This window comes from Ambystoma mexicanum, chromosome 4q, assembly GCF_040938575.1.
Source record: "Ambystoma mexicanum isolate Mex_15411 chromosome 4q, UKY_AmexF1_1, whole genome shotgun sequence".
NCBI lineage: Eukaryota > Metazoa > Chordata > Amphibia > Caudata > Ambystomatidae > Ambystoma > Ambystoma mexicanum.
Window position 1 is genome coordinate 582704587 of NC_090928.1, and position 13804 is coordinate 582718390.

The window sequence follows — 13804 nt, forward strand, 5'->3', positions numbered from 1 at the left end:
GGGTAAATACAGGACTTCTCCTGCTCGTCCCAGTAGTACCAAAAACCGTAAGAAGAGTGAGAGTAACTACGGGGCTCCTCCAACTCATCCCAGTAGCACTGAAAAACATAAGAGTGAGAATAGGCATGGGACTTGGCCTATTCATCCCATTAGCATTGAGGACCCTAGGAAAAGTGAATCTAAATCCTGGGCACACCTCATTGATCTCAGGGAAGAAATCAAGAAACAGAGATCTATGGATCAGTCTCATAGAAGAGGGAGCACATGTCCAAGAGAGACTGTTTCCTGATGGGAACAAAATACAGAAGAAGATAGGGGGTCATACCCCTGATAAGGAAAGCGTAAGGAAACCAAGAGGGACACAAAACAGAATGTGAAAAAGTCCTATAAGAGAACTAAATACACTGGTGAAGAAAATAGCAGAATGCTATTTGAAGATTCCATATTGAAATGAACATTTCATTGGGACGTCATCTTCCCACCCCAGGAGAAGGGAGTCATTCTCCTGGTCCTTAGTTAGACTTAGTGGCATGGCCAGGACGGGTTAGTTTCTGGACTGAGGATGGATCCTTCTTTGGACTTTCACACTGACGATGAGCACTCGAGTTTTACTTCTGTTAGGTAGGACAGCCCTTAGGTTAGGGAAAGATGGGCCTTTTTTCCTTATTTTGAATAAATACAGTCTAAAAATTGTCAACTTTGGTCAGTGTCATCCTTCTGACCCGCTGCAGGTCTCGCAAGGTTCAGCTCTTTCCCCAATACTCTTTACTCTTTGTTAAACCCTTTGATGTCACCTTGAGTGTTGGGTAACCCTATTAATGCAGATGACTCACAAATATGTCTTTCAAGAGTGGATACAGAGACATTGTCTTAGCTTGCCTGCGGCTAAAACTGAATTGATAGTTCAGCAGCCTACACTTTCTGAACTGTTACTTCCTTCCATCCTTTATTTTGATTCTTTTCCCCCCACAATCCATTATGAAAGGTCAAACACTAGGCTTTTACTCTGATTCTTTCTTGGACTTCTTGGCTCTGATTAATATTACTGTTTACTCTATGCACCTTCAACAAATCAGACCATATCTGAACTCTGATCAACTTGCCATCATCATGAGGGCAATAGCGTGAGCTGCATTGTACCATGGTCACTACCTTTATATTGGTCTACAGCAATATGCATGTCAACAGCTTTAGGTCTTACAAAATAACACTGATAGATCAATCTTGAATGGCCTTTACCGTCTATGTGACCCCATTTCCACATCCACTCCATCGGTTGCCTGTTTCTGCTCCTATTTCGTTTAAAGTTGCTACCTTGCTGCATAAATGCATCTATGTCAATGCCCCCTCTTACTCAAGTAATACACTTCTTGCTTCTGCTCGTATTCTTCAATCTAGCTAGTTAGGAACCGCGCTGGTGGAAGAAGCTTCACTGTTCTGGGCCCTAGCATCTGGAATGCCCTTCCTGTTTACCTGAAATCCAAGTCCAAATGCCTTTAGGAAATAGCTAAAAGGCGTTTTGTAAGGCTTTTTTTTAATAAAAAAAACCCATGTTTTTTTCATTAACCATCTATCTAATTCCACTGTTGCTTCGTATAGCGCTCTTATGCGTTTGGGTTTGAGCACTATACAAACAAATTATAACCTAACAGTGTACAGAAAATGAATTAAAGCAAAGCAATGGCGCACAGGGAAGACCTCTTAGACCAGCTTCTAAATAGTGCTAGGGAAATGGATCAAACAATGTTGTGGCTTTTCATTGCCAAGGTTTGTTAAACTGCCCAGACTGGAATTAATGAAGCTGCTCCCAACTTCTGCAAACAAGGCTTACATTAAATGTTCTTGCTAGACGAACATTCAGAGCACTGGAGGGAGGATGCAAGGGGCATGACTAGAAGGCTGTCCTAATTTAAGAATCCTGCAGCAACCCATAGCTGCTTCCACTTTGCCTAAAGAGCTGGAAACAGTCAAAAGAACAATCCGCATGCTTGGAACGGATGCTCAGACAGCCTATATAGGCTGCATTCCCAGCTTCCCTTTGTGATGTGTGCACACTGGCCCTGGAGACCTGGGAAGCTCCTACCACCCAATAGAGTTCTTTAATGCAGGCTCTAACGCTTTATGGTGGTTTAGGTTTTAGAAGGACGTGAACATGCTGAGGTCGTTTTGGTTTTACTGTGCAATAACATTCTCACTTGCAATTCTTTTAATTTGTAAACAGAATGGCATTTTTAACATTTGTGGGGCATAGCCCAAATAAAGAATGTATGTTTGACTGACTGGGTAAAATAGGCTCTTCTCATTGAGTTGGTTGAACAGTCACTGGAGTTCTGTAAGCTTATTAGAAATGTAAGGTTATTTTAACTATTGATATTTGTTGCAAAATGTACAGTTTAGTGTGCTATACATTCTTTTTTTCCTGTCACGATATGCAGGGGGGTCTTTTCAGAATGAATGGAACAGTGCATATATTTCTCTGGATCTTATGCAACTCTTTTTTTAAATGTTCCTTTTGTATCCAATAGTCATTTATTAACACTGCCTTTTCTTGCTGCTTGCCAGCTTTTCAAATCAGCAGCTTAAATGATTTGCGTAGTTGGTTGAATGTTTAAATGACTGAGGGAGATGGGCACCTTTTATGTGAGGCTTGGAATGAGTCGCTTCCAAAAAGTGTTGCCAGAGAGCTTGCATTTAGGTCCCAATGTACTGTTTTTTTCATAGTATCACAAATGAGCATATGGACGCACTTAAACCAGAAATGAATACATTATTTAATAAAGGTGCAATTTCAAGACCTATTACGGTGAATATTGGCTTGGTTCCAAAGCATTATCTGGTAATGGCCAGTTGACACTACGAGGGCCATTACTGAGGATGTGATGTCTTGACCAGTCTGTAGGCATGGTCATCTTAGCTTGAAGCGCCGATGGGAAGGAGACCAAAATGAAGAAACAATAAAAATACGTGGACGCGGAGGCGAGCAGATAACCGGATAACGCTTCCAAGAGCGAATGACTATGGGCCAAGTCGGGCGGCAAGCGGAAGAACAAGGCCATGGACCAGAGCATGAAGAGGAGTAGAGGAAAGAGAATGCATTGAAGGAAGGACGCAGTTGTCGTGCCAACGCAGAGAAAATGGGGCCAGGAGAATGAAACTGCCGTTTGAGACAAAGTGAATGTGCTGGACTGATTCAAGAGTGGGTAGCAAGAGGAAAAGCGGGGGGAGCAGTTTGTTTGTTTTTTTGTTTGTTTGTTTTATTCACTTATGCGCACCAGACCCGAAGGTAACCGGGCGCAGCATTAAAGAATAAGCAAAGCTTATTCTTTAATTACAAGCAATAACAACATATATACAAGCCATGGGAGGTCAGTTGCAAATTCCAAGCAAAAACAAGATATGTACAATCCGAGGAAGAACAGTGTGTGAGCAACCAACAGGTTGCTGGGAACTTTGGCTTTTATGCCATTAGGTAAAGCCTGCACTCAGAGCCAATGGATTGGTTGTACATAGCCACCAGGGGTTAATACTCAGTATTCAGTAACTAAAGGCAGGTCTTTAAAGCCAGGAAGATACTTTAGCGAGACCAGCGCTTGCTTCTCGCATCTGTATTCTGCAAGCAGGACATGGATAAGAATTCCTCGCTACGTCCTTTCACAGAGGATAAAGAAATGCCATTACGTTGTGTAATGCCTATTTTTACTTTGCATAAAGTGATTCATAAAAATGTGAAATTCATGGTTGCTGCAGGACTAGATTGGAATTTTAGGCAAATGTATTTATTTTCCAAATTCAAAACAAGCAAGCAGAACTTTACAAAAAGGGTTATATTAACACCAATCCCATAAACTTCAAACACCAATGCTTATAAAAATTGACCACAATTTCCGAAATTTTCCAGACATCAATTGAAGCTACCACTTTCAATTTACTGAATACATTTTAATCGCAAAGTTCTTTAATGACTAAAAGGGACAGCTGCACTTCAGACTGTTAAGAAACATGTGTTTCACATTTTAATTCACACTGTACCCCGTTGATGTGGGAGAGGTCGAGTGTGCATCGTCAAAGTGATTCTGAAGTGATTCTCCTCATAGCGTATATTTCTTTTTTTTGTTTTTGCATTGTGCAAAAAAGAGAGTATGCAGACCACCTGGCATATCAGACATTGCACCTTTCTCCGTGAATCGTACTCCATTTGAGAGAAACATGACGGATGCAAACTAACAGGAAACCGAGTATAATTTTGATCTTTTATCTTGTTGCAATTTGCAAACTCCACAGCAGGACTGTTATGGATATGCCACTGTTTCAAGGCGCTATTCGTTTATCAAAAGATTCTCCAGTTCATTGAAATTTCCCAGTGTGAGTCTAGATGTGGAAACCTGTTCTTGGGTAAACAGAAAATGGGTTGCATTTCTACTTGAATCCTTTAGTAAACGTAAGAATGAAGTCACTCGCATGCAGCATGAAAACTCTTCAAAGGCCTAGGTTCACCATGCAAGAAAATATGACTCCTTGTCTTGGCCCTCTTAGAGAACAGCTTTTCAAACAAAAACGGATATTTTGCACTGGCTGCATAATCACGTTGGGCATTCCTAGTAGATGTTCTAAAGTAATAGTAACAAGCTGTAAATGACTAAAATAGAGAAAGGGTGCCTGAATCTTTTAGTTACGTGTTGATAATTTGTGAAAAGATTAAAAAGGACTCGGATGAGAATAGAGAAGGTCCTTCGGAATGTGAATGAATTAAGGTCAATGAGTCACGTTATCCATACGTGTTATAAGTTTCAATCCCCATGCTTATTACGCATGCCAACAGGTGTTTCACTCTTCAGATCTTCATCTGGGCTTAGCATTGGAGTGGTAAAAATACAGTGAATAATTATACAATTATATTAATAGTAACTTGTTTCAAGACCACATTTAAGACAACACATTTACTAAATATACATATAAATTCCATGAAATGTAATGGTGATACTTTCAGTATAAAGTTAGGATCCTGAAGTTGGCAAGCAGGATATGGGTTCTAAGTTTGGGATTTTTTAAAGCCAACTCCTTAAGAATAATTGGACAGTCAAGGATTAGAATTCCTATGTGCATTTCATATTACAAATCATTGCTGATGCCCTATTGGTTGCAGACTGCATTAAGCTTAAAATTAATGACTTGTGTCTGAACATTTTTAAACGTGTCTAATGAATGAAAAATGTTGTAGATGCCTTAACATGGGACAGACTTCTTGAAGCCTTTTAGCTAAGGAGTGTTAGTGGTCTTACACCACAGCGTGTAGTGTGTCAAAATGTATTGGCAACTAGCCGACCTTGACACAATTGCCTCATTTCATTTTAAGCTTCATGCAGCCCACCACTCTGAAATGGGAATATGCTTTACCTTTTTACTCCCTAAAAATCATTTCATCAATTAAAATCTTATTCAGAGCCCTGCCTAACACAATTAAGTAATAAGGCCCTTCATTCGTCACTTGAAAAAAATGAATTTGACACTGGGTTTTGCATGCCTAGAACAGGCAAGCTCTACCTTTCAACAACTACGATGAAAGTAGTCTGAAGAGGTTCACTATCCATATGGTGTAATCACAGGACTTGGAACGCACTTTGGCCCCCTGCGTATGTTGCTCTGGGTAGAATTTAGTTGGATAAATATGATGAATTATGTCATATCAATGAGGATCTGACTGTAAACTGTGTCTAGGGCAACTTAAGCTATTCTTCAGTTTGATCTAAAAGTGTAGAGAAATTGCACAGCTAGTGCCGAAAACCCAATCATGGGTGATGTGTCCAGCAGCTGTACTCTATTCTTCTCTAGCCTTAACACTACTCCATTTCTGAACCTTAAAGAGCGAGAGAATGTGTTTAGTTTAGAACTCAAAATTGTACACTCAACATTGTTGAGTGTTAATGAACTCTTGGAGAGCGATGGTGTTTTTTGTACATGTGGATAATGGAAGGGGGGCATGTGACCTTTCATGACTGGCTAGTAGCGTACAACCTGAAATGTTTGCCCCAGGTTTATCTGAAGGCCATATACAGTTTAGTCGGAATCAGCTGGGAGAGACGAGGAGCCTCAAGTTCAGTGTGCTGATGATCCATGTATGTATTCCTCTTTCTGTTAAATGGTCCTCCATACCATATCTTGTTTGAGCCTTGCATCTTTAGATATTATTTTGTCAGTTTGATTTCCAAGACATCATGGCAACCCTGTTAAAACAATGTTTTCCCTTTAATGAACAAAAGGGCATTGACAATGTGTCTTGAACTGAAACTTCAAGAAGGACTTGGGGATCATTTGTATCTTTTTGTTATGGTCATAGAATAACGTGCATTGTGCTGGGTAAAGATTTTAACGTGCATCCCGAACCATAATTCACTGGGCCCCATTCCGTGACGAGATTCGCTGGTTTGATCAGGCTTTCTAGCCAACTTTGTTGCTGTAGTTAAGGAACCAGAGCTCTTGCTTCGCTGCTCTTGTGGTATTTTTCTTGATGGTCTGCTAAGGGTAGTGAAGCAAGGAGAGAACCGCACATGAGGGGTATGGGGAGGAACGATCACATTATCAGACAATGACCCATCTCTCCATCAATAACTTTGGGTGGTCCACCACCATAACGGGGAGTTTGTTTGATTGGTGCAAATCATCTGAGCAAATTACTCTGGAAAATACGGTGAAGGTGTATACTCCGGCAGCGTGTAGCCTTTAGAGACTGGGCACGGCCAAGCCATCCTTCAAGAATTGTATGTTTTTGTATTGAGTGATACCCTCAAAGAATGTTGATCAATGGACAGAGCATTTGTTGATCGGAATTATGGTTACAGGGTAGATAACTAATGTGTTTTTGCTGCAAGATCCTATTGAAATAAAGTAATGGTGAATTGTGGCTAAAATATTATATTGTGTAGGGGACTGCATGTGGACATTGCATGCGATAAACTATAAGGGAACAGCCGTGTGTATGAACGTCGATCTGCAGTTTGACAAACGTAGAACAATCTGTTCGCCAATATTCTACCTCTGTTCAAATGAACCACTGCAATTGGGAACATTCTATTTGAAAGTAGGTCTTTTTGGTCAAATGAATGTAATGTTGGTATAACACTTTAATCACAATTGGCACCAGCAGGAGAGGCATCGACAAATCATTGGCAAGGAATGCAGGCAGAATCTGACCGTGCCACCCTGTGTTCCATTCATGCCACCAGCCTCTCTAGCAGGCTGAAATCTCGATGCAGCTTTAGGTCCACATAGGCACCTCACAACCATGCCTCCAATATAATCCTGCACACCTCTGGCCCTGCAACGCACTTACCTGCCCACCTGCTCTCCACTGCCATCCACCCCTGGATGCCACCGGCAGCTTACTGCAATGGAGATAGTAGAGAGACTTGGCACACGCTCCCATTACTCTATCCATGGGAAGTCATCGTTGTAGGTTTTTTTAAAAGGAAAATCAGCTTGTGGTATGCACGAAGCAGATTTCCCTTTAATCAAAAAACAAAAAAGTCAGTTCTGAACCTCTGATTTTTGCCTGGGCTGCTTAGAGGGTTATTTGCAAAAGGAAGCAGGCTTGCCATGCCGCTAATGGCCATGAGCACTTGGTGAATGCCATTGCTTCGGTCTGTACAATCGCAACAAGCTAGGGGCCAAAGTCGGCCTGGTAAGTCCACAGGCATGATGTGTGATGGGATTCCTGGTTCCCTGATCGTTTCATTTCCTGCACAATGCGGCATTTTGGCGTTGGCCGTTATGCTACGAAGATTTGAAAAGTTTACACGAGCAGCCGTACCCTTTTGAATGTTTTCCACTTGGAAGCCATTGATGGAGGTCTAATCGAGATTTCCGGCTACTTTTGAGCCTTTTTTTGAATTGTTCGCAAAATTGACAGAGGAATTTTTAAGCTAGTGGTGTATGCACTGAAGGCCGCAGCTATGCGAATACCAATCAAGGAGCTAACTTTGCTTCGTGCTGTGGAATATACCAACATGTGCCCTGGAATGCATGATGTTTGTCAAGAAAATAGTTTTCTCCCCTGAAGAAAGTTCATGCATTTATAGCCTGGAAGAACTGAAACATGTTGGGATTGTTTTATGTCATTTGAGTGATATACTCAATGAGTGTATTTTTGTACTGTTATTTGGTTGTGTCATTTTTGTTCATTTTTAGTGTAGTCACTTTTTGTGTATTCGTTTTTTCATCATGTGTGTAATGTTTGGGTCTAAAACATTTTTTATGAAAGTAATGAGCATTTTTTTTCTTTTCATTAAATATTGTTTTATATAAAAAAATCTTTTTGAAAACGTTGGAGCTATACTTAGTCTATTTTTTCAAGACTTTGAGTATAAGGAGTCATTTTCTCTTAAACCCGGTCTAGTATATATCAGTAAATTATGAATACATATAACCAGGTTGGAATACCCTTTCTTCTCTTATATACATATATGTTAGGTCACCCTCTGACCGAGTGAGAGAGGGCGTTTTGTGTGTTAGAGGTTGTAAGCCTTTAATAAAGCTATTAAGTCCACTCCTCAGCCATTAATGCTGTTATATAGCACTAAACTAATGCATAAACATCTAGTTGAAGGAGCAAATTGTGATGTACCGTTAGTGGGGGAAAACTCTAATGCCTGGAAATGTAAGAAGTTAGTAATACCCTTCGCATTTCTATTTTGTTGTACTATTTCTTATATTGAAGTTGATCAAGATAATGAACATTTCCACAAACGTATTAATTTGTATTCTTTTTTCCAGGTGCCAGAATTGCAGAATATTCTCAACTATACGACCAGATTCAATTTCGAGAGATGCCGCCCAAAACACACAAGGATGCCTGCTCCAGCCCAAAGGAGACATCTTCGCATTTCACACGTCCCCTACCACAGAGCACCTCTTCCCAGCACTCCCAGTTTAGCAGTGAATGTTCACAGATGGAAGAGTGGCTTTTGGATTCAACCTACAGTAATGGGGAACTAGCCAATTTCTTCGCAAGGTCTGATGAACAAGCTGTAAAATCAAAACATAGCTCTTCTCAGCTTATGGCAAAAAGTGCCCAGAAACAGTTAACTTGCTCTGCACCTTCCCTGAAGATATGTACTCATTCACAGGACCCGACGCAAAGATGGAGTACCTTTGCAAACCAGTCCAGCAAACCGAATCTGTGCCACGAGTCCACATACAATTCATTGGGAAAGAAGGAAAGCAGTACAAACACCCCCCAGTACAATAGGTCACAGTCCTCCTCTTCAGTAGTGGCCAACAGGCCGGGTGAGTCTATACATTACCACGGTGGACTGGATCACAAACCTCTAATTTTCAGTAAAAATGTGTGGCCTGACCGACATCGTGATGCATATGCTGCTGCTGGGCCTTCCTTGTGTGAAAAGTCACGGCACACTTTAGAAGACCGTTCAGACATTACCTTGCAGGATTCCCAAAAAATCCTGGTAGTGAACAGAAACTCGTCCCTAAATGCACAAATTGCAACAATGAACTATTTTTCCAATTTCAAAGATAAGGGGGGATCAGATGACAATGAAGATGAGGATGACTATGTTGAAATAAAGTCCGATGATGAGGACCGTGGCTTGGACGCTGCTTGCAATAAAGCAAAGAATTCGGATTGCAAGTCAAATGAAAGAGCCGTCCCTCCTCAGGCACTTTGTAACACAGGCATGTCTTCTTCGTTCAGCACTCCATGTACGCCGGCAAAGTCTCCAAGCAGCAAGCATGCGTCCTCGCCCCAACTGAACACATACAGTGACACCGAGAAACTGAATGACTATCTGTGGAGAGTCCCATCTCCCACTCAGCAGAATATTGTGCAGTCCTTAAGGGAAAAGTTTCAGTGTCTTAGCTCCAGTAGTTTTGCATGAATATCTTAACTTATGCCAATGTGTCCATTGTAGCGCAATGGGACCAAATCTGGCACTATGTACTGTAAGGTCGCCTAGCCTTCTGACTACATGCACTCATACACTGTATCTCAGCAATACCCGCTTACCGCACCTTTTGTTTACAATTGTAATTGGAAATGTAAAGGGATCAGCTGTGCATGGTTGGGTGTGGTGTGTGCTGATATATTTGTCCAGCAATGTTTCGGCTTTCGGCAAAATGAAGCGGTGAGATATGAATATGGCATGATCCACTGAATGAGTAACTTTCTCGGAGCAGTGGCTGCTGCCTACTCATGCTAGGGTCCAAAAGCATTTCTACCAACTCGTATCCTGCCTCTCGGTGTTTATGTCTGCCTTCTAAACACAGCATGGTGCTATTGTTGTCTGTATATTTTCCAGTGTATGGCTACCTTCTGGTGTGTTAGTCTAAAACGGTCTGTCGTTAGAAAAGGGCAACCTTATATATAGGCATTTAGGAATCACCAAAGTCTGTTTCAATACCAGTTCCCCAAAGTTGTCATTGTAGCGGTCCCGCTCGTAATTTTCTCAAAGTTGTCTCTTGCTCAACATTTTTCATTCCAGCTTCTTATAATGTCCTATAAGCATTGCACTGTCTGTCATTTTACAGGCCAGTTGTTCTTTGAAATGCTCGAACTGCTGCTTCCACACCAAGAAGTTTGGAATTGTATCAGCATTGGCCGTGGACAGGCTGTGATTTAAGAGACCTTGCACTAGATCAGAATCCCTGTAAAAGGGCTGTAGGCTTCTAGTCTAGATTGCAAGCCCCACATTCACTCCAGAGCTGTTGTGATCAACGTAGTCTCGCTGAAGCATATGTAGAACTGTGAGGCCTTCAGCAAGTCTCGCACCAACCGTAGAAGTATTTCATATGTCTATTATATAGAGGCCTCTTGGAATCCGTGTTGAAACGTGCCCCACTACATCCACTTCAAATGTGGAAAGGTTTATGCCAACATGCCTATCTTTCAATTTCCCCTTGAGCTCCAATAGGTGTTGCGCGTCTAACACAAGGATTTCTTCTCAAGCTCCCTTTTCTCACGGGCCTTTTTCCCCTCGGTTTTTTAGCCTTACGCTTAACGTATAAAACGTGTTTGGATGACTATGCATGCAAGAAGGAACCAGGCCTTCAGCGGGTACAGTAAGTTATACACGCGTCCAGTTGAGACACGCTAGGAGATGGGGGGGGGGGGATTCCTTGGCTCAAGCTCAGCATTTATTAAGAATACCGGAAGTTCACATAGGTCTTGCTGCATGCCCAGCATATGGCAGTGGCTGGTAACTTTCAGAATATGCTGATTTAAATGTTAAAGATTAAATAAAAACACTATTCTGGCTAAATGTAGTACATTTGCTGCTTCACGCGTGCTAGAAATTAAGAATCCATTGTAGTTTATACAATTTCACCTTCGTGCTTCCCTGTACAAGGAATTGTATACATATTTCGTTTCACATAAATAATAATCAATGCTTTAAAAAATGACCCATGCACGCGCACAGTGCCTGGTTTCATGTTTTCCAGAAGCTCCATGTTCAGCCTTCTTTACACACATACTAAATGCAGCGTTTGTTTGGCGGTGCCAGGTTGCAGAACAATGTACCAATTAGAATAATACAAATCTGCCATTGTAAGTGGTGTTACCTATGACAGATGCTTTGACCTATCTCTATCACACCGCGTGCTTACGCTAGGAGCAGAATGCACGCCGCGTGCTTACGCTAGGAGCAGAATGCACGCCGCGTGAGCCTTCCGCAGATGCTGATAACTGATGCAATACATAGCTGTGTGAATTCCAGAATCATTCGTATTTGCAAAATTTGGTGGCATGTTGCATTTTTCAATGTACTTGCATGCAGTTTTTTGTGGCAGGTTGCCCGGCTTTTCAGTGGTAAAGTATTTTTCTGGACACTGTGCAGTGCAAAAGAAGTGGCAAGTTAGAGTTGGCAGAATTACAGATATGGTTCCCCAAGTTAAAAATTAATACAAAGTGGTGTTCCAGCTTCTTGTGGATTTTTGACACTTAGGTGTGCCCAACCGGCTAAACATTTAAAGTACTATATATTTGCTAAAAACCCTTGGCATGTAGTTGGTCCTGTTCCAAGTGTCGTATTCCTCCTCACCATATCAATGATACTTGATAGACTCATGATTGGAAGCAAGACAATGAAGAGGCATAATGGGTATGCGTGGGGGGGAGATGGGTGGGCACTGCAGGTCTTTGCCTTACCACTGGTTAAACAAAAACTCTGGCCTTGATCCTTGTATCGTGTAGCATTACTAAGTATGTATTAGGCTAGTTAGTGGCCGGAGCAGCTTAGTGCATATCCTGTTGGCAGACCCATTCCAAGCATAGATTACACACACACCTCATATCAGAATGGCGGCTGTCAGTTATGTGTAGTGGGGAGCCGAGGAAAGCGTGGTTCAATTTACTGAGGGGCTTTAAAGTCACCATTTCAAACTACACATACATTTCACAATTCCTTTTATTTATTTGTACATTACATGAGGAGAAGTAGACGGTTATCACCAGCCACCATTGTTTTCATATGTAAATAAAGTAAATATTTTGAATGTGTGCACCACGGAAACCTCCCTGATCGTTCCCATCTGTGCACACACTGTCCATGTGAAGGGTGTGTTCCTGGGGTAAAAGGAGAGCAATCAGGCAAAAGGTGGCTGTACCTCTGTGCTTTCCCTTGAATCTTCGCGACTGCCACTGGTGTAAACTGGCTAGCAATTCACGGAGATCACCTCCCCCCACAGACCACAGAATATGCTTGTGCTCATACAAGAAACGCGATGTGAACAAATAAATTATGAACTGGAAACCTGGGCCGAAATAGTAGCAGCGGGATTGCAATCTTTTTAGGTCACACGCGATTACAGTTTTCAATTCTGCCCGAGAATTTTTTCTGATAAAAAACGATTAATGTAATGTCTTCCTGTATCCCCTCCCTCCAAACAAGCCTATATTTATATTTTGTGATCAGTTGCCCCATTCTAGAAAAAGGAACGGCAGCAGCTCATTTCTCAGAAAGAAACCTCTGTTTGTAATGCGCCAGGGGGCAGTAGAGCTCCACGCTTCTCGCAGTGGGAGTCTGTGCACTGCCTGTGTGTGGCAAAGGGTTGCACATGAAGTTGTTGAGGTTTGTTAATAGTATGTTACTGCGTTTCTGCAATAACTGTACTATCTTGTCCTATGGATAAAAGGTTAATTTGTTTTTTTAAGTTGCACTTTTTTTTTATAATGACCCGTCTATGTACAGTCTGTAAAAAATGTATGTACATGTAGTTGCCGCCGTCAAGTTTTTACCTAATTTTTGCTTTGCTCAACAGTCAAGTTTAAAGCATGCCAGACGTATGTAACTTTATGCTGCTTGGAGATAATTGTAATAAAAGCAATACTTGTCTGAAAGAATAAAAAAGCATATCTGTATAGATGAAATGCGAGTGGTGATGTGGTGTTATTTCATAATGAAAGGCAATCGGTGGATTTTCATTGGCCCAGAAGCTTTTCCGCAAGGTTGAGACATAGAAATGTTGACTCACTTATGTGACTCATGTATGACACATGGGCAAATGGAAGTAATGGTGGGCTCAGTCTTGCAAGGTGTGACTAAGTTGGTCTATGGAGTTCTGATAATATCCCTCTGTTGAGAATGTTTTCCATAGGCAAATCACTATATGGTCTAGTTTAGAAACCGGCTGTTTTTTTTAATGGTAAGGCTCCAATTGTTTCAGAGAGTCCTGACCTTTGACGTCTCAATCCTTATTCTATGAGGGTGAGTCCAGTCTGGGAAATGGTCAGTTGCAATAGCCCTTTCAATGGTAAGAATGCAAGTCCCGCCTCTTCACTGAGTTATAAAGGACTTGA

General features: G+C 41.5%; 1 protein-coding gene across 4 annotated transcripts in view; it reads left to right on the plus strand.

The window, feature by feature from the left end:
* Window positions 1-13375, plus strand: part of PLEKHG1 (pleckstrin homology and RhoGEF domain containing G1) — a 360323-nt gene extending 346948 nt beyond the window's left edge. For all 4 annotated transcript variants that reach the window (XM_069608126.1, XM_069608127.1, XM_069608128.1 and 1 more), the window contains one exon: window positions 8767-13375. In XM_069608126.1, the coding sequence (XP_069464227.1) occupies window positions 8767-9887 (1121 nt within the window). In that variant the 3' untranslated portion in view covers window positions 9888-13375. The remainder of the gene's footprint in view (window positions 1-8766) is intronic.
* The last annotated feature ends 429 nt before the right edge of the window (window positions 13376-13804 follow it).